This window comes from Siphateles boraxobius, unplaced genomic scaffold (assembly GCF_051911475.1).
Source record: "Siphateles boraxobius isolate OS27281-9 unplaced genomic scaffold, OSU_SipBor_1 126, whole genome shotgun sequence".
Lineage (NCBI taxonomy): Eukaryota > Metazoa > Chordata > Actinopteri > Cypriniformes > Leuciscidae > Siphateles > Siphateles boraxobius.
This window is the reverse complement of record NW_027508729.1, coordinates 566,556-588,615: the sequence shown is the minus strand read 5'-3', so window position 1 is coordinate 588,615 and position 22,060 is coordinate 566,556. Positions and strand designations below refer to the sequence as shown.

General features: G+C 46.3%; 1 protein-coding gene across 1 annotated transcript in view; it reads right to left on the bottom strand.

The window, feature by feature from the left end:
• Positions 1-21,802, bottom strand: part of LOC143733496 (alpha-2,8-sialyltransferase 8E-like) — an 85,530-nt gene extending 63,728 nt beyond the window's left edge. The window contains exon 1 of the mRNA XM_077225135.1: positions 21,669-21,802. Coding sequence (XP_077081250.1) covers positions 21,669-21,784 — 116 coding nt within the window. The 5' untranslated portion in view covers positions 21,785-21,802. The remainder of the gene's footprint in view (positions 1-21,668) is intronic.
• Between the last annotated feature and the right edge of the window lie 258 nt (positions 21,803-22,060).

Below are 22,060 nucleotides of genomic sequence, written 5' to 3'. Positions count from 1 at the left end.
TCAGTGGCCAGATGAGCATACCGCAGTTCCCTTTCGTAGTCACTCCGAGTTACGTGGGATGACGACGAATGGGGGTTTCGCCTAGAAAGCCAATCATCTTCGTGTATTATAAAACGAGCCAATGGCGATGAAATGCCATGGGTCTGCGGAATTTGCATAGCGTAACTCCGCCCCACCTCGTGGGTATAAAAGGAGGACGCTCGGCAACATGCAGATATGTTTTCGCTTCGGAGCCAAGAGCTTCTCTTCACTCCACAAGCCAATCCTGACTTCATCTTCTGTGACGAGCGAACTCTCCGGTGTTGGTGTGACGGCGGTACCCAGCGAGTTCACATTGCCTGCGATCTGAGCAGTGATCTGCCAGTCTGTGTGTTTCTCCCTGGTCGCCTCAGCATCGCTGAGTTTTTTCTCTAAAAGAGCTGCACGTGGCACGTCTTTTTAGAGATGTCTCGCCCGTGTTCTTCTGGGTGCGGTCGTTTCCTGTCTTCCTTTGATGGGCACAATCGCTACTTTGCGTGTTTGGGCTTAGAGCACGCTAAAGCAGCGCTTGTGGATGACTCATGTTCCTTCTGTGGGAACATGGCCATCGCAACACTGAGGTCTAGACTCAATGATCTCATTCGGGAGAGAGTCCCCTCATCCACACCCCGATCTACATCCTCCACGAGAGGCTGTACTTCGGCTGGTGGACAGGGTGATCTGAGGGTTACGGTGTGGGACAATCCGACGATGCGTCCTCGGACCACGCCCCCCTCTACAGTGTTGCAACCCGCGAGTGCCGCGGTGATTCTACCGGGTTCATCCTTCGATGCCCCGCGTGTTTCATTCGGCGCTCCAGAGGAAGACTCGATGTCGATCGCGGCATCACAAGGCGGGCAAGAGTCATCGGGAAGTGACGATGCGGCTGCGTTGCCTCCTTCTGGAGCTCCAGCGTTGCCCGTATCAGATCCCGAGATGACGGCCATGCTCTCCCGGGCCGCCGCGAGCATCGGGCTTGAGTGGAACCCTCCGCCCTGCCCTGAGCGCTCGCGGTTGGATGATTGGTTTTTGGGTGCGGCTGCCGCCTCACGGCCACAGCCAACCCCAATGCCATTCTTCCCGGAGGTGCATGAGGAGTTGACGAAATCATGGAAGGCTCCCTTGACCTCCCGTGTACGTTCGTCAGCTTTCTCCGCTTTTCCTCCCCTCGATGGGGCAGCCGCCCATGGGTACACTGGGATTCCCCCGGTTGAACGCTCTGTTGCCATGCAACTATGTCCTCAGAGTGCTTCATCTCGTGGTAATCCTAAGCACCCGTCCAAGGCCTGTAGATTCTCGTCCACCTTAGTGGCGAGGTCTCACAGAGCTGCAGGACAGGCGGCTGCCGCTCTGCATGCGATGAGCACCTTGCAGGTCTACCAGGCGGAGGGCCGGGGGAGAATCTTTTGTTCTCCCGCTGCCCACCCACGGGTGGGCAGTACCCTATTATGGTCAAAGAAAGAATCAATACACCCATCACTGAGCACACAGAGCCGGTTGACAGTGCGCGACGCCCCCGGGCCTCGCCGCTCTCATCCCCCTCTGTCACAGAGTTCTCGGACCGCAGTGTGTGCCGCCTCCGGGCCTCGCCACTCCCGTCCCCCTCTGTCCCGGAGGGTGCGGGTGACAGTGTGTGCCGTCTCCAGACCTCACCACTCTCGTCCCCCATTATATCGCCAGACCCCTGGCAGAGCAGACCCCCGTGGAACGCTGGTCCTTCCCTGGTCTCCTCTGTCAGGACGCGGAGCATGACCGCGCCCCCGCTCCGGGCCGCTTTGCTACCCTCGCCTGGGCTGGTCACTCCGCTTCGCTGCCCCTCCGGGGGGACGCCTGTGGTTCGTATGACCCCGCTGGTTCAGTATCTGACGGCTTGGTTGGAGCTTCCCAGCCTTTCTCGCTGGGTCGTCCGAACTATCAGGCTCGGCTATGCGATTCAGTTCGCACGGTCTCCTCCCCGCTTCAGGGGAGTTCGCTTCACTATGGTCGGTGGTAATGCCCCTATCATGAGAGCGGAGGTTGCTACCCTGCTGGCGAAGGGTGCAATCGAGACTGTCCCTCCAGCCGAGATGAAGTCAGGGTTTTACAGCCCGTACTTCACTGTCCCCAAGAAATCCGGTGGGTTACGGCCGATCCTGGATCTGCGCGTCTTGAACCGCTCCCTTCACAGGCTGCCGTTCAAGATGCTCACGGCCAAACGCATTTTCGAATGTGTGCGGCCACGGGATTGGTTTGCAGCCATAGACCTGAAGGACGCCTACTTTCATGTCTCCATCTTACCTCGACACAGACCGTTCCTACGGTTTGCTTTCGAGGGGCAGGCATACCAGTACGCGGTTCTCCCCTTTGGGCTAGCCCTGTCTCCTCGCGTCTTCACGAAGATCGTCGAGGCTGCCCTTGTTCCCCTTCGGGAACACGGGGTTCGCATCCTGAACTATCTCGACGACTGGCTGATCCTAGCTCACTCTCGAGACCAGGTTTGCGAACACCGGGATCTTGTGCTTCGGCACCTAGCCCGTCTGGGCCTTCGGGTCAACTGGGAGAAGAGCAAACTCTGCCCCGTGCAGAGGATCTCTTTTCTCGGTATGGAGATAGACTCGGTCGCCATGTCCGCGCAGCTTACGAGCGAGCGCGCACACTCGCTGCTGACTTGCCTTCGACAGTTCGATGGCAAGAGTGCGGTCCCACTGAAATTGTTTCAGAGGCTCCTGGGGCATATGGCATCCGCAGCCGCAGCAACGCCGCTCGGATTGCTTCATATGAGACCGCTTCAGCTGTGGCTTCGCGATCGAGTCCCGAGGTGGGCATGGCATCACGGCACGTTCCGAGTCCCAGTGACTCCGACCTGCCGTCAGTCCTTCACTCCGTGGAGGAACCTCAGCTTTCTACGGGCCGGAGTTCCCCTAGAACGAGTTTCCAGGCATGTTGTTGTCTCCACAGATGCCTCTTCCACGGGTTGGGGCGCCATGTGCAACGGACATGCTGCCGCGGGCTCCTGGACAGGACCCCAGCGCCTTTTGCACGTCAATTGCCTCGAGTTGCTGGCAGTACGCCTTGCCCTGCACCGCTTCCTCACGTTGCTCAGGGGTCAACACGTACTAGTCCGTTCAGACAATACCGCGACTGTAGCGTACATCAACCGTCAGGGTGGTCTACGCTCCCGCCGTATGTCGCAACTCGCACGCCACCTCCTCTTATGGAGTCAGAAGCACCTGAGGTCCCTTCGTGCTATCTACATTCCGGGAGATCGGAACTTTGCAGCCGACGAGCTGTCACGGTTTCGGCCCATCTCCGGCGAATGGAGACTCCATCCCCAGTCGGTTCAGCTGATTTGGGACCAGTTCGGGGACGCACAGATAGATCTGTTTGCCTCTCACGACTCGACCCATTGCGCCCTGTTCTATTCCCTGACCGAGGGCTCTCTCGGCACGGATGCACTGGCGCACAGCTGGCCGCGGGGCCTACGCAAGTATGCGTTTCCCCCAGTGAGCCTTCTCGCACAGACCTTGTGCAAGATCAAGGAGGACGAGGAGCAGCTCATTCTGGTTGCGCCGTATTGGCCCACCCGGACCTGGTTCTCCGAACTGGTGCTCCTCGCGACAGCACCTCCTTGGCCAATTCCTCTGAGGAAGGATCTCCTTTCTCAGAGACGGGGCACCCTTTGGCACCCTCGACCCGATCTCTGGAGGCTCCACGTGTGGCTCCTGGACGGGACGAGGCAGGTTTGAGTACCCTGCCACCAGCGGTGGCGGCTACCATCACTTCCGCTAGAGCATCGTCCACGAGACATGTCTATGCGTTGAAGTGGAACCTCTTCGTCAACTGGTGCTCTTCTCGTCGAGAAGACCCCAGGAAATGCTCGATCTCTGTCGTGCTTTCCTTCCTGCAAGAGGGGTTGGAGCGAAGGCTGTCTCCCTCCACCCTGAAGGTGTATGTGGCCGCTATCGCCGCATATCACGAAGCAGTTCAAGGTAAGTCTCTGGGGAAGCACGACCTGATCGTCAGGTTCCTGAGAGGAGCGAGGAGACTAAATCCTCCTCGTCCTCCTCTCGTTCCCTCTTGGGACCTCTCAGTGGTCTTAAATGCCCTGCAGAGGGCTCCCTTTGAGCCTCTGCAATCAGTGGAGCTTAAGTTCCTGTCTATGAAGACAGAGTCCTGGTTGCATTGGCCTCCATCAAGAGGGTAGGGGACCTGCACGCATTCTCCGTTGACGAAGCGTGCCTGGAATTCGGGCCCGGTCACTCTCACGTGATCCTGAGACCCCGGCCTGGATATGTGCCCAAGGTTCCCACCACTCCCTTCCGGGACCAGGTGGTGAACCTGCAAGCGCTGCCCCGGGAGGAGGCAGACCCAGCCTTGGCACTGCTCTGTCCAGTACGCGCTCTCCGCGCTTACGTAGACAGAACGCAGTGTTTCAGGACCTCAGACCAGCTCTTTGTCTGTTATGGTGGGAGACTGAAGGGAAAGGCTCTCTCAAAGCAGAGGTTGTCTCACTGGATAGTGGACGCCATTGCTTTGGCTTACCAACAGCAAGGCCGACCGTGCCCCCTTGGTGTGACAGCCCACTCCACCCGGAGTGTGGCTTCCTCTTGGGCTCTAGCGCATGGCGCCTCGCTGGCAGACATTTGTAGAGCTGCAGGCTGGGCGACACCCAACACATTCGCCAGATTCTATAATCTCCGAGTGGAGCCTGTGTCCTCTCGTGTACTCGCTTCAGTCAGCTAGTACTGGACCCGCTCAGGTGTCTTCGCTTGCTCGCCTTTCCACTCCACGGACTGGATACGTGCGATTATTCCTCAGGTGAGCCTTCCTCTCTGAAGCCCTGAGTTCCTCCAGCACTGTTGATGCTGGCGCCAGTGTCTATTGCCTGGGCGTCGGCTAGGTGCCTCCGTGTGCATGGTTCCTCCCCCAGTAACCCCCACATGTGTATTTCCGCTGTAAGCCTCCTTGAGCATGTGTCTTTCCCTTGGCAAGCCACCTTGCCCTCCTGGAGTTGAAAGTTGCCACCCCTCGGGCTGGTCACTCCAGTGTTCCTCCATATGTAGCCCTCCGGCCATATGCGTATCTTAAGTCCTCCCTGCGGGTAGGCATGCTGCGGCATATCTCCTCTGAGATATGCTTCCCAGTGTACCTTGGTATTCCTGTGTTAAGTAGGACTCCTTCGTCTGTGCCAGTATCACGACAGGGGGATCAGACTTTCGCAGGGCACTGGAAGACAGCTGTGAAGGTGGAGTGATTTCACGGGGACCCCCATTCGTCGTCATCCGACGTAACTCGGAGTGACTACGAAAGGGAACGTCTCGGTTACATATGTAACCCTCGTTCCCTGAGTAGGGAACGGAGGCGTTACGTCTCCCTGCCACTTCCGCTGTACCGCTGGGTAGACACCTGAGTTCAGTCTCGGCTCCTCAGCGAAGACATATCTGCATGTTGCCGAGCGTCCTCCTTTTATACCCACGAGGTGGGGCGGAGTTACGCTATGCAAATTCCGCAGACCCATGGCATTTCATCGCCATTGGCTCGTTTTATAATACACGAAGATGATTGGCTTTCTAGGCGAAACCCCCATTCGTCGTCATCCGACGTAACGTCTCCGTTCCCTACTCAGGGAACGAGGGTTACATATGTAACCGAGACATTTCTTCCTCTCATATGCCTCATCTACAGCATCCTCCCATGGCACTGTTAACTCTATCAGTTGAACAATGCGTGCTGATCCAGACCACATAACAATATCTGGTCGTAGGTTAGTGGTGGCAATCTCAGGTGGAAAAATAAGCTGTTGATCAAGATCAGCCAGCATTTTCCAGTCCCTAGCAGCTTCCAGTTGTCCTGAGCGAGAATTGGTTTTTACACCTTTTCTTGGTGGTTGCACGCCTGGGCGGAGGAATATTGTCTTCTGTCTGTAATGTTTTGTTAGAACAGGTGGCAACTTATTGGTCATGTTACGCTAGTCTTCCAATGCTAAAGCCAAACATCGGAGTACTTGGTCATGGCGCCAAGTAAACCTACCTTGGCTAAGAGCCACCTTACATCCTGTCAAAATGTGCCTTAATGTGGCAGGTGATGAACACAAAGGATAAGAGGGATCCTCTCCTACCCAGAGGTTTAGGTTCTGTGGTGATGGGAGAACATCATATGTTGACTTGATAAGGAAACTGATCGTACTCTCTTCCATTGACCAAAGGTCTTGCCAGCCCATCTTGCGTTGTTCCACGCCCTCCCATCTATTCCACTCTCCCTGCTTGGCCTGGGAAATGGCCTTTATACACCTCATCCTCTCCTCTAGCTTTCGCACCTCGTTGACTATGAGCTTTCCCCTTTGAGCTGGGGCTGCCTTGTGCCATTTAGGAGGAGCTAAACTGAGCCCAAAACCCCCTCTTCCATGCTGTACCTGCCCCACAATATCCCCAATTTGAAGGGCAGCCTTTGCCTACCACTTTCTACCAGTTTTTTAACACAGGTGCTGCCTCCCTTACACATTTGTCGCGTGACTCTACTAAGGTCATTTCCAGTCTTACCTTGGCGCACTTAAACTCCTCGGTGTCGTGAGCTCTGGGTTATAGAGATGAGAAGGACTCAAAAGCAGAGGTGAGAAGTGAAGAAAGTTTATTACAAAACTTCGTGAACAAAGTATCGTCCTTGTGACACAGTGAAACAAAGGTGAAGCCTGATAGGTGGTTCCGGTGAGGACAGCCCGCACTCATATGGACGTGTAGTGAGGAAGAGACCACCGACTGACAGGGAGAGTCCAGGAATATCCAGCCAGAGACGAGAACAGGATCCAGCAGGCGAACAGACCTGCACCGATCCCCACGTCTAGGCTTCCTGAATCACAGATACTGGTAAGTGGAATAGCGAACACACACAGACAAGAAACGCACACGCGACATCAAACAATCCACTGACAAACACTGGAAGACACAGCTGGGTATATAAAGGGTAGAGGAAACGAGAGACAGGTGAGGAAGATCAGCTCGTGATTGTGCTAATTGCCACCGTCACAAGCTGCAGAAATGACAGGACCAAAACAAACAACAGAGAGGGACCGGTGACACACCCTGACCCGTGACAGAACCCCCCCCCCCCCCTCCCTCAGGGACGTCTCCTGGCGTCCCCGGAGGACTCACCATGCCGATGGAATTGGTCAATGAGAGCGCGGTCCAGCACGTCCCGAGCCGGAATCCAGCATCTCTCCTCCGGACCATAACCCTCCCAGTCTACCAGATACTGATGGCCTCTACTCCTCCGTCTCACATCAGGAAGTCTACGCACCATGTAGGCGGGCAACCCCTCGACGAGTCTGGGAGGCGGCGGAGCATTGGTCTGGGGCTGAAGTGGGGAGCGAATAACGGGCTTCACCTTGGAAACGTGAAACACCGGGTGAATTCTCTTAAATTGGGGGGGTAATTTGAGCCGAACCGTCACCGGGTTAAGCACCTTGGTTATAATGTACGGTCCAATAAATTTGGGTCCCAGTTTGCATGCGGGAAGTCTGAGGGGAATGTCCTTGGTAGACAACCAAACTTTTTGACCACACACGTAAAGTGGGGGCCTAGACCGGTGACGGTCCGCCGACGCCCTGTTCCTTTCGCCATTCCGGGAAAGGGCTTCTCTGGCGAGCCTCCACGTACGAAGGCATCTCTGAATGAACGTCTGCGCGGATGGAACAATGGCGTCGGTTTCTTGGGAGGGAAATAACGGGGGCTGGTAGCCTAAACAGCACTGGAAGGCCGACAAACCCGTAGACGAGACCCGGAGAGAGTTATGTGCGTACTCGACCATGGTTAATCTAGAACTCCAAGTCGACGGTTCTGCCGACGCCACACAGTGCAGGACTCTCTCCAAGTCCTGATTTGCTCGCTCAGCCTGACCGTTAGTCTTTGGATGGTAACCGGAAGATAAACTCGCAGTCGCCCCAACTGTCGACAGAATTCTGTCCAAAACCTAGACACAAATTGGGGACCCCTGTCAGAGACCACGTCCACCGGGAGGCCATGGATGCGAAAAACGTGGTCTAAGACAATGGCCGCTGTCTCCTTCGCTGACGGTAATTTGGGGAGGGGAATGAAATGAACCGCCTTCGAGAACCTGTCGACCACAGTCGGGTATATTAAGGGTAGAGGAAACGAGAGACAGGTGGGGAAGATCAGCTCGTGATTGTGCTAATTGCCACCGTCACAAGCTGCAGAAATGACAGGACCAAAACAAACAACAGAGAGGGACCGGTGACACACCCTGACCCGTGACACTCGGTTAAAGCAGAGACTGGGAGCTTCAATATTCCTTTACTATAAAGTCCCACTCTGCTGAGGCAGCGTGGAACTCCCAACCATTTCCTGATATATGAACTTATTTACGCTTCCAGCTTATCCACTGTTGTCAAAGAAACCTCGTACACAGTCAGTGGCCACAGCAACCTCGGCAGTAGACCAAACTGAAAGCACCAGAGTTTTAGTTTGCCTGGTAAAGCACAGCTGTTTATGCTCTTCAACCCTTCCACTGCTTGTCGTCTAACTTCTCCCACTCGAACTGTGTCCTTTAGATCCCCATCGTACCATCACCCAAGACTCTTCACTGGCTTCTCAGAAACTGCTGGTATTGCCTCACTATTAATGAAAATGATAATTAATCCTTTAATTATCGAGATGCTCCTTGATTTAGAGGGCTTAAATTGCATTCGTGCCCATTCAATGTTATCGGTTAACTTACCCAATAACCGATTAGTGCAGGCTACTGTTATAGTCATGGTTGTCATGTCATCCATGTATGCTCTGATTGGTGGTAGTCGCATCCCAGAAGCCAAGTGCTCTCCCCCTACTATCCATTTTGATGCCCTAATGATTACTCCCATTGCCATGGTAAAAGCCAGTGGAGAAATTGTGCATCCAGCCATTATTACAACCTCTAAGCATTGCCATGTAGTGCTGAATTCTGGAGTTGAGAAACTAAATTGCAAATCTCCAAAATAGGCTTTCACTAAATTTGTTATCGACATCGGTACCCTGAAAAAATCAAATGCTGCCCAAAGAAGCTCATGTGGCACTGAACCATACGCATTAGCCAAATCCAGGAATGTCACATGGAGCTCCTTCCTCTCCTTTTTAGCTGATTGAATTTCGTTGCCAGATAACATTGATGTTTTCTAAGCATCCTGAGAACCCTGGAATGCCCGCTTTTTGAATTGAAGTGTCAATGAAGCCATTCTCTAATAGGTAGGTTGACAATCTCTGAGCAATAATGCTGAAGAAAATCTTACCTTCGACGTTTAATAGTGAAATAGGACGAAACTGACTGATGCTTGTAGCATCTTTTTCTTTAGGTATAAAGACTCCACCTGCTCTGCGCCATGCTCTAGGTACAACCTGCTTTTCCCATGCCACTTTTATCAATTTCCACAGAATTTGTAGAACTCCTGAAGCACTCTTGTACACTCTGTACGGAACTCCATTAGGCCCTGGAGATGATGAAGCCCTTGCCTTTCTCACAGCCTGCTCTATCTCTTTCCAATTAGGTGCACAGACCTCCATTTGGTATTCTGGTGGATTGACAGGTGGGATGTCTGATGGAATTGACATAGGCTCATGCCTTTTTGCATCTGTATGCGTTTCCTCAAAATATCTCTCTAGCTCAACCCTAGATGCTTTTAAAGTGCCATTCTTCTCACTGGTGAATAACTTCTCTACGAATTTGAATAGGTCTTTATAGAAATTATCCCTCACACGCTCCTTTTTGTAGCGTTTCCATAGGCGCTCAGGTCTGCGTAATGTTGCAAGCTTATCTTTTATGGCCCTTTGTAAGAGATTGAGTCCCTCCTTCTGACCTTGTTCTGCTCTTTTCCTCCTCAGCTGCCTCCTTTCTCTAACTAACCCTTCAATTTCGTCTAGACATTCCAGGAGTAGTTTGTACTTTTTCCTTCCTTTTTTCCACACCAAACCTCTCACTTGCATATGGGTAAATGATGTCCCCAAATTATGTTTGTGGGGCTTAAAATTGAGGTCATTTCTGTTGACAGTAAGGTGTACTTTTGTTTTTGCATGTCATTAATCAAGTCACATTCCCATTTTTATAGATTTTATGCTTTAATGATGTTTTTTGTGGCTGTATAGCCGCATTCACCTGAGGTAAGGTATTGTTCATGAAAACAAACATCAGATTTACATTTACATTTACATTTAGTCATTTAGCAGACGCTTTTATCCAAAGCGACTTACATTTGAGGATTAAACCAAGCGAGTCATCGTGGAGAGGCAAAAACAACGCAAGAGTGCTCAGAATACAAAGTTCAAACATTGCTCGGAGTAGCATAAACCAGACAAGCGAAGATTTCAAGAGAAAGGTTTTTTTTTATTTATTTTTTTTTATTTTATTTTTTTTATGTTAAGTGCTCACTGAAGAGATAAGTTTTCAGTTGTCTTTTGAATGCTGTCAGGGATTCTGCATTACGGACGAGGGTGGGTAGGTCATTCCACCAGCATGGAACCGTGAATGAGAATGTTCTGGACAGTGATTTTGTGCCTCGCTGTGAAGGCACCACGAGCCGTCGCTCCTTGGCGGATCGTAGGCTTCTGGTAGGCATGTAGACCCGTAGGAGCGAATGAAAGTAGGAGGGAGCTGAGCCGGTGGACAATCTGTAAGCAAGTGTCAGCGCCTTGAACTTGATTCGAGCAGCGAGTGGTAGCCAATGCAGGGAGATGAACAGCGGAGTGACGTGGGCCCTTTTGGGCTCGTTGAATACAAGACGAGCAGCAGCATTCTGGATCAATTGTAAGGGTTTAGTTGCACATGATGGAAGACCAGCTAGAAGAGCATTGCGGTAATCAAGCCTAGAAATAACCAGGGCCTGTACAAGAAGCTGTGTTGCATGCTCAGTTAGGAAAGGCCTGATCTTCCTGATGTTGTGCATTGCAAACCTGCATGATCGAGCTGTCTTTGAAATGTGGTCTGTGAAGGTTAGCTGGTCATCAAAGATTACTCCAAGATTTCTGACTGACCTTGATGGGGTGATTGAGGATGAGTCTAACTGGATAGTGAAGTCGTGCTTTAGAGACGGATTGGCAGGGAGAACAAGAAGCTCAGTCTTTGCCAGATTGAGCTGCAGGTGATGTTCCTTCATCCATGCCGAGATGTCCGCCAGACAGCTAGAGATACGTGCAGCTACTGTGGGATCGTCTGGTTGAAATGAGAGGTAGAGCTGGGTGTCATCAGCATAGCAATGGTAAGAGAAACCATGTGCCTGTATGATGGGTCCCAGTGATGTGGTGTAAATGGAGAAGAGGAGGGGTCCAAGCACTGACCCCTGGGGAACCCCTGTGGTCAGTCGATGTACAGATGAATTGCCGTTTAAACTGTTATGTTTCATCCGTCCCACCCGTGTGTTCCCGCTCATGCGGGACGATTGAAACAAAGCACAACTACCGTTCAAAGTCAATTTTTACTTAAATCATTCTATATTTGTACCGAATAACACATGATACTAAGAGAACACATTTGAGAGTTGTTGATCACAAAAAGAAAAAAAAAAATCTATCTTAGGGCTGTCGCGGTGAAGGAATTTCCCTTGCGGTAATTTTGAGTGGCTCAATAGGGCGATATGCGGTTTTACCGCCATTTATTTATTTATATTTATTTGCTATATAAATACGTGTTATGATGTGGTCAGCATACACAAAAACAATGTAACCAATGTAACCGAAACTAAACAGCGTCTCTGCGCATTGAAAGACTGTCACTCAGCGCGCAGTTGTTATGCCAACGGACTGTCTTTGAGTGAGTCATTAAACCGTTCATTCAACAAAAACGTTCAAAAAAGCTGATTCCTTAAATGATAGATGTAATGAAACAAGGTGTTAATTATTTTTTTAACTTTGAGCTTATGAAAAAAGAAAACGCGGTTCGCGGTTGCTGCGGTTACTTGCGTTTCTCTGCGGTTGGCCTGTCAGTAGCGCGGTACTGCAATATTGCGGTTATCGCGACAGCCCTAATCTATCTGTAACCTTCTCTTAGAAAACTTTGTTTATCTGAAAAGTGTTTCAACTGTCCCGGCTCTCCCCTAGTTCCTCGGCAGAATACTTCAGGACAGAATTTTCAAGGCCTTGGATGTTGTCAATATGCAGTTTCAAGAAAGATTTGAGCAAGAGGGGCTGCTTACGATCAGTTCTATTGAAAAGGTACTGTTGACAGGAGAGTCTGATGCTGGTCTGTTGGAACAATATCCAGAAAAGCACTGGGCTTCACTGAGGGTGCAATGATCAAGTCCAAGTATAATTATCAGTCAACTACTGAGGCTGCAAACACTCTTCGGAATATGTTGCCAGAAGTCCGCCAACTCTTTGACCAAGTGGAAACACTTGTAAGGTTGCTCCTTGTTTGCCCTGTTACTTCAGCAGAGGCTGAAAGAAGCTTCAGTTGTCTTTGAAGATTAAAAACCTGGCTCTGAAGCACAATGACACAGTCTCGTCTAAACAGTGTTGCTGTGTGTCACATCCAAACTGAACAGTATAGATAGGGAGATGATTGCTCAGCAATTCATAGATGAGAATCAACATCGCAGATAAACTTTTGGCAGTTTCAAGTATTAAAATGCTGAGATATATGTTAGCTTTAACTCTGTGTAAATAATCTACTGCTTTTGAACAAATCAGCCTAAAAAGAAAAGCATAAATGAAACGACCAACTAATAACACTAACTGTTTATTGCATCTTATTGTTCTACTGATTTAAGGTCTCCTACTGTGTATCATTTTGCCTCAGCTACTGTTCGGACGCTCTCGCTTACTGCTCCGCGCTTTGCTCTATCGCTTTTATATTTCTATATTTTATCTCCTTTTATTATCCTAATTTTAACTTCAGCAAATCAGCACAGTGCTCAAACGTTTGGATTACTACAAAAAAAAGCTGAATTATTTTATTCAACCAGCCTCCCACTGAAAGCTTACATTCCGGGGAAGAGAAAACAAAACTGCCTACATTCATAAGGATAAGAAAATGCCTCCTCTGGAATCTACTTGCTGCTCCAACTGCCACAGACTTTTACAAAGGATTGCAATTCTTGAAACAAAGTTAATTGCGGGACCACCAAACCAGACGGAACACACAACAGAGCTTTGTCATGGACGTCCTCAGCATACAGCCGGTGAGTCCCATGAATCTAGTGCTTCTCGACAGGCCATACTGAGTGTAGAGAAACAAGCCGATCGTTTTACTAATCGATGGCACAAACAGGGTGCGAGACCCAAAGGCACTCGAGACATCAGATTGTCACGAGCATCACATATTACTGCAGTAGCATCCTCTACCCCAGATACGGCTCTGACAAGGACTGCAAACACTGGTCTCCTACCACCGCCTATACATCTTGAGAACAGATTTGAAGTATTAATGAATGAGGAATCCCCAAATTTGATGAATGTGATCACACACAGACAGAATCAGCCAGTAGCTAACACTGATGCTAACTGGGGCTCAAGGTCGAGCAGACAGCGGCACTCAGCTCACAGTGCAGCCGAGCCCAGGACTCTGATAGTGGGCGACTCCGTAATCAGAAACATTAATAGCAGGGATACAACAACGTGCTGCCTTCCACAAGCAACAACATCCGATGTAAACAGGGAACTTCAGAACATTCTGATGAAACATAAGACTGCAAATCGACTCATCATTCATGTGGGGAAGAATGATATTCATAAAGAGCAGTCGGAACTTCTTAAAAAGGATTTCAATGAACTTTTTGAAACACTTAAAAGACTGAAAGTTCAAACATTCATCAGTGGACCACTCCCAGCAAGAGGAACAAATAAGTTTTCACGGTTGCTTGGGCTTAATACATGGCTGCAAAAAACCTGCAATATAAAAGGAGTGAACTTTATTGACAACTTCAATCTTTTCTGGAGTCAGAGGCAACTGTTTCAACAGGATGGCCACCACCCAAACAAACTTGGTTCAAGAGTGCTAAAGGACAATATGTACTTCTCCCTCCGTCATCCTTCTGCAATGTGTGCCAATCCACTCAACCTGAATGGCACACACACACCTGGATACAGTATGAATGACCACAGGATTTCACTTCAGCCCCTAAATGGACATGCGGTTGACACATTACACAAGGACAGTGATAACACCACTCAGCCACAACAACCTCTGCTCACGGACACAATCTCAGCTGAGCCCTGCCCACAGAGCTCACCACAGACAGACTGTGACATACCAGCACTGCTCCAATATACAGCACCCAAGGACGACTTTCTGGAAAACAGCCAGGGAAACCAGGACAGCATATTACAGCCTCCAATAACACCAGAGCAAAAATCACTCTCACCGGAAACATTATCACTGTCTCCAGCATCTCCACTTCTGTGCTTCTCAGAGAAAATGGAACAACTGGTGCATGCTGGAACTAGACTATCCCACTCTTTTGCTGCGAGCCCCCAGATACCAACCAAAAAACGCCAGGCCCCACAACCACCAAAGCCTACGGGCCCAGCTCGCCCTCCCCCTCCTCCTGTGAGAGCTCTTCGGCCTCTGCCACAGCGCCAGGGCCCACACCCTCCTCCAGCGGCTCGAGGTGAACCAAAAACAACTGATACCAGCTCTCAGTGATATGTGTCGGGTCCCCGCTATGATAACAATAACTTTCTCAAATGTTTACAGAACAAGCGGGAACCCAGTGTGCCTGTATCTTTTTCTATTGCTGTTCAATTACATGATAGAAAGTCTAAGGCCTTCAAAAGCCGTACAGCAAACCCATCTAATCTGGTGCCTATTACACGACATACCAAGATTGCTGTTGGGACAAAAAGTAAGACTGTTAAGTTAGCACTTTTAAACATCCGCTCACTTAAAAATAAATCACTTTTAGTCAACGACTTAATAACCACATACAACCTGGATTTTATGTTGCTAAATGAAACTTGGCTAGAAGAAAGTTGCAGTGCAACAGTCCTCAATGAAACAGCCCCTCCTAACTTTACTTTTATAAGTGTCTGCAGAGCTGTCAGAAGAGGCGGAGGTTTAGCTGCTCTTTATAAAGATGTCTATCAATGTAAGCAAATATCATTTGGGAATTACCCGTCTTTCGAATATCTGGGTATTGTGTTAAAAGGTGCTCCACGCATTTTACTTATCATTGTTTACAGGCCTCCAAAATACTCTCCAGCTTTTGCTGAGAACTTAACAGAACTGTTATCAGCAATTTCCTCAGAGTTTGACTGCTTTGCCATTGCTGGAGATTTTAACATCCACATAGATAATGCAGAAAACAATATGGCAAAAGAAATCAAAACTGTTTTAAAAACTTTTGATCTGACTCAGCATGTACATGGAGCCACACATAATCGTGGACACACTCTAGATTTACTTATCTGTAAGGGTCTAAACATTTCATCAATTGTTATTAAGGATGTAGCACTGTCTGATCATTTTTGTATTTTCTTTGATATATTGATCTCTCCTGCCATTGAAGCTAGATCTGTGTCTGTCAAGAAGAGATGCTTAAATGAGAACACTAGTGTACTATTTATGAAGGCTATATCTTTAACACCAAGCATATCTGCTGACTCTGTTGATTTTCTCCTTGATTCTTTTAACTCAAAAGTTAAGAGTGTAATTGATGATATTGCTCCTGTGAAAGTCAGGAAGAAGAGTGGCAGACAAAAAGCACCTTGGAGAAACTCAACAGCAGTGCAAAATATGAAAAGACAATGCAGAAAAGCAGAGCGCATGTGGCGGAAGACAAAACTTGTAGTCCATTATAACATCTACAAAGACAGCATCCATGCTTTCAATAAGGAACTAAGCAAAGCTAGACAGACTTTTTTCTCGAATATTATAAACAGCAATATAAACAACACGCGCACTCTTTTTGCTACTGTAGAGAGACTGACAAACCCCCCAAGCCAGATTCCCAGTGAAATGCTCTCAGTGAGAAAGTGCAGTGAGTTTGCTTCTTTCTTCTCTGAGAAAATCAATAATATCAGAAAGGTGATCAGCTCATCCTTGAGTTGCGCTGGTGTCAGGCAGATCAGACAACAGCACGAGAAAGTAGCCACTATGTCTGATTTCGAAGAAATTGATGGCAAAATTTTGGAAGAAACCGTACAGCACCTAAAAACATCAACCTGCGCCCTTGACGCACTTCCCACATCTTTTTTCAAAAATGTGTTACACAGCTTAGAAGCAGATCTCCTAGAAGTGGTAAATGCCTCACTTCTCTCTGGGAGTTTTCCGACCTCCCTGAAAACTGCTGTTGTCAAGCCCCTCCTGAAAAAGAGCAATCTGGATAAGACCATATTAAACAACTATAGACCGATCTCAAATCTTCCTTTCATAGGCAAGATCATTGAAAAAGTTGTGTTCAATCAGCTGAACAAATTCTTAAGCTCGAATGGATACTTTGACCATTTTCAATCTGGTTTCCGACCGCACCACAGTACAGAGACCGCGCTCATAAAGATAATAAATGATATTCGCTTAAATACTGATACAGGCAAATTATCAGTGCTGGTACTACTCGACCTCAGTGCTGCATTTGACACTGTCGATCACAAAATACTTCTTGACAGGCTGGAAAACTGGGTCGGGCTTTCTGGGATAGTCCTAAAATGGTTCAGGTCATACTTAGGAGGCAGAGGTTATTATGTGAGTATAGGAGACCATAAGTCTGAGTGGAAATCCATGACATGCGGAGTCCCTCAAGGCTCAATTCTTGCGCCACTCCTATTCAACCTGTACATGCTCCCAATGAGCCAAATAATGAGAAAGAACCAAATCGCTTACCATAGCTATGCAGACGACACACAGCTCTACTTATCCCTATCGCCTAACGATTACAGCCCCATTGACTCCCTTTGCCAATGCATTGATGAAGTAAACAATTGGATGTGCCAAAACTTTCTTCAGTTAAACAAAGACAAAACTGAAGTCATTGCGTTTGGAAACAAAGATGAAGTTCTCAAGGTGAACGCATACCTTCAGTCTAGGGGTCAAACAACTAAAAATCAAGTCAGGAATCTGGGTGTGTCTCTGGAGTCAGACCTTAGTTTCAGTAGTCATGTCAAAGCAATAACTAAATCAGCATATTATCACCTGAAAAATATTGCAAGAATTAGATGCTTTGTTTCGAGTCAAGAATTAGAAAAACTTGTGCATGCTTTCATCACCAGTAGGGTGGATTATTGTAATGGACTTCTCACTGGCCTTCCCAAAAAGACCATAAGACAGTTGCAGCTCATACAGAACGCTGAGCAGAACCAGAACATATGAACACATCACACCAGTCCTCAGGTCTTTACACTGGCTGCCAGTTACATTTAGGATTGATTTTAAAGTATTATTACTGGTATATAAATCATTCAATGGCCTAGGACCTCAATACATTGCAGATATGCTCAGTGAATATAAACCCAACAGATCACTCAGATCATTAGGATCACATCGGCTAGAAATACCAAGGGTTCACTCTAAGCATGGCGAGTCTGCTTTTAGCTACTATGCCAGCCGCAGCTGGAACCAGCTTCCAGAAGAGATCAGATGTGCTCCTACAGTAGTCACATTCAAATCCAGACTCAAAACACATCTGTTTAACTGTGCATTTACTGAATGAGCACTGTGCCACTGTTCGTCCGACTGTTTGCACTGTATTTTAATTTATGTTTTAATTATTCTGATTTCTGTATTTTATCTTTTATTCTAAACTGTTTTAATTATTCTGATTTCTTTTGATTATTTTAATTTCTTCTATGTAAAGCACTTTGAATTACCATTGTGTATGAAATGTGCTATATAAATAAACTTGCCTTGCCTTGCCTTGCCTGTGACATCTTTGCAATTGTGTGGTTTGAGTGACTTTTTTATTTCCTTCCTGAAATGTGGACTAGAATAAAGTAGTGTGAATGTGCACGTATCCTGTGTGCCATTCACATACTAAACAACATACACAAAAACGATTTCAAATATGTAAACGTTATAGTACAATTATACAATACCACGTGCAATATAAAGTACAGAACATCTGCATTTCTTTCTTTCTTTCTTTCTTTCTTTCTTTCTTTCTTTCTTTCTTTCTTTCTTTCTTTCTTTCCTTTCTTATTGCTTTAAACATAAATAGCATATTAAGCCAATTACGGAAAAACCTGTCAACAAAGGTCTGAAAAAAACTGGTATAGGGCTCCTCACTTTTGAAATGATGGCTGCGCCCCTGCCAGAAGGTAAGGGGGTTGAACAGTTCTTCTTGAAGAGGAGGATGCACAACAATTTGTGCAAGAACATGCCAATAAAATTATGATTGTGCGATAGGAATCAGGAATTCAGTCGCCTACTTGTGTAAGTTGCAGCAAAACGTCTACTAATGTTGAACAAAAAAGATGTGCTCAAAACCATCACTGCACTAAAACCAGCCACTGATGAATATATATGTTGCTACACTTATTTGCATGCATTTTTTCCTTGTTCCAGAAGTTTCCGTTTCACTCGAAGCGCAACTTCATTTTCATTCCATCTGAACAGAAAACAAGGCTAGTTGAGATTAGCCCTCACATCTACTAATAAATCAATACAATATATTTTTCCATCGCAATTATAGTTGTATGCCAATTATATTATTGTCAGGTCTTTACATAAAGGCTACAAATAACGTTAGCCTATGTCTATCTTCATCTGCATAGCAACTCCGCGATTGTTAATATCCAGGCAGAACAATCCTTCCAACCACTATACATAGATTCTCAAATAGCTTACCTGATCTATCTCAGCTGCTCAGTGCACCCAAACAAACAGATGCACTAGAGGAAATGACTAGCAGTTTGAGCACCATGTTCTCTAGTACACTAGATATTGTTGCACCAATTAGATTAAAAAAGGTTAGAGAGAAAACTAAAGCACCATGGTACAACAGTGCTACGCATGCAATCAAGAGAGAAACTGGTAACTTAGAGCGTAAATGGAAACAAACTAATTTAGAGGTCTTTAGAATCGCGTGGAAAGACAGTATGTCACGTTATAAAAAGGCTCTAAAAGCAGCCAGGGCTGAGCATCTCCGCAAACTAATAGAAAATAACCAAAATAATCCAAGGTTTTTATTTAACACCGTGGCTAGACTAACAAATAAACAAACATCACCAGAGCAAAATATTCCGTTACAATATAGTAGTAATGATTTTATGAATTACTTCAATGAGAAAATAGAAAGCATCCGAAACACAATTGTAAATATACAATCCTCTATGATGTCTTATGATTCAGCCTCAATTATGGCCCCTCTAGAACAACTACACCGCTTTACAACTATAGGACAGGAAGAGCTAAATAAACTTATCATTGCATCTAAACCAACAACATGTTTATTAGATCCAATACCCACTAAACTACTGAGAGAAGTGTTACCTGTAGTCGAAGAGCCTCTTCTTAATATTATTAACTCGTCTTTATTTTTAGGTCATGTTCCAAAAATATTCAAGCTGGCAGTAATAAAACCTCTCATTAAGAAACCGCAATTAGATCCAAATAACTTAGCAAATTACAGACCCATCTCAAATCTTCCATTTATGTCTAAAATACTAGAAAAAATTGTGTCCGCTCAATTGTGCTCTTTCTTACAAGAAAATGATATCTATGAAAAATTCCAGTCAGGATTCAGACCGCATCATAGCACAGAAACTGCGCTATTTAAAATTACAAATGATTTATTTTAGCTTCTGACCAAGGCTGTATCTCAATACTAGTACTACTCGATCTTAGCGCTGCGTTCGACACTATAGATCATAAAATACTCTTGGATCGACTACAAAACTACACTGGTGTTCAGGTACAGGCATTAAGCTGGTTTAGATCGTACTTATCAGACCGTTACCATTTTGTCTGTTTAAATGGGGGAAAATCAAAGATAACGTCAGTAGACTATGGAGTGCCGCAAGGATCGGTGTTAGGCCCTCTGCTATTCTCAATATACATGCTGCCACTTGGTAATATTATAAGAAAACATGGAATTAATTTCCACTGTTATGCTGATGACACTCAATTATATATCTCATCACGACCAGATGAAAACACTAACTTATCTAAATTGACAGAGTGTCTAAATGATATAAAATGCTGGATGACGTGTAATTTCCTGCTATTAAATTCAGATAAAACGGAGGTATTACTTATTGGTCCAAAAAACTACCCACAAAATTCCTTACAATACAACTTTAATTTAGAAGGATGTCCTGTTACTTTATCCACTACAGTAAAAGACCTGGGTGTTATACTAGACCGCAACTTGACTTTCGAAAATCATATTTCATATATTACAAGAACAGCCTTTTTCCACCTTAGAAACATTGCTAAGCTACGCAACATGCTATCTGTTTCTGATGCAGAAAAGTTAGTTCATGCATTCATGACCTCGAGACTAGATTACTGTAATGCTTTATTAGCTGGTTGTCCTGCATCCTCAATAAACAAGCTACAGTTAGTGCAAAATGCAGCTGCTAGAGTTCTTACTAGATCAAGAAAATATGATCATATAACACCGATTTTATCATCTCTACACTGGTTACCTATTAAGTTACGTATCAATTACAAAGTATTCCTACTGACCTATAAAGCCCTAAATGGTTTAGCTCCTGTGTATTTAACAGACCTTCTATCGCCATACAATCCATCGCGTTCTTTAAGATCACTAAATTCAAGGCTTCTGGTCATTCCTAGGATATCTAAGTCCACTAAAGGAGGGAGGGCGTTCTCACATTTAGCTCCTAAACTCTGGAATAGCCTTCCTGATATTGTTCGAGACTCAGACTCGATGTCCCAGTTTAAAACTAGATTAAAGACGCATCTCTTTAACCAAGCATTCACTTAATGCTTACCTTTTATACCACTGCTGAATCAGTTCGAATGCATTAACATTATGAACATCAGCTATGCTAATTATTTCCCATCTGCCTTTCTGCTGTTATCTCGGGACGCTAGTTTGTATCAGCTCCAGTTTGTATCCAGCCTCTCACGGAGACTTCAGATGCCCCAACACCTGCGATGAGTTAAATTAATACATAAAATTTTTCTATGTACATTTCCGAAATGCACATTCTGTAAAGCTGCTTTGAGACAATGTGTATTGTGAAAAGCGCTATACAAATAAATTTGAATTGAATTGAATTGAATATCGTCACACAAGTATCGTCCAGCTCTAAGATGTTATAAAGATCCTAGAGTTTATATACATTTTAAGATGTTATAAACATTAACATCGTGATTTTCTGTTAAGCTGCTTTGAAACAATGTGTAGCCTATGGTGAATACATTAATTGGCACATTGTCAGACTTGTGGAATTGCAGAAAGACAGCAAATGGTTCAAACATTTTCACCGCAGTAAATTGAAGGATTTATTTGAAGCACAATAGAGTGAAACACCTTTATCTCTGATTCAGTGCTGATCAGCTCTACTCTCCTGCGTAACAAATGGTGCTCATACAGGAACCGAAAATTATCGGGACAGCAGCATTTGTCCAAATTTTAATCTTAACCGTTCTATTTCATCAGAAACGATCTTAAAACAGAGCTTTACGTGTAAAATACCGAACTTGTCCTTTAAAAAACAGCAACACGGAGACCGATTTGAATTAATTTAAATAGCGTTTATTGAATTGTAATGAAATATCGAGATAAAAGTTCTCACCTGGACGAGTGTTTGTCGGGTATGTAGTAAAACACCACACACACACCCTGAAAGATGACCAGGACCATCAGCAGTGTGAAGATCCACTGGAGAGACGCCGATGCCATCAGACACATTCAGTCATGCACGAGTGTGTGCGTGTGTGTGTGTGTGTGTCGCCTTTAACCCCTGAATCACACACACACACACACGCACTCGCACTCTCGTCCCCGCCCCTCTTTAACTCGCTCTTATCCTGTAAAATCGTCATACACACCCGATATTGACTTGTAATTTGCGTAGTGGAATTTTGTCAGGGAAGATGCGATTTTCATTAGTAGTAGTAGTTTGTGTTTGACTGTGGGATTGCCTTTGTCGAGAATGGTGTTTAGATTATTTTCGAAGGTTGACGC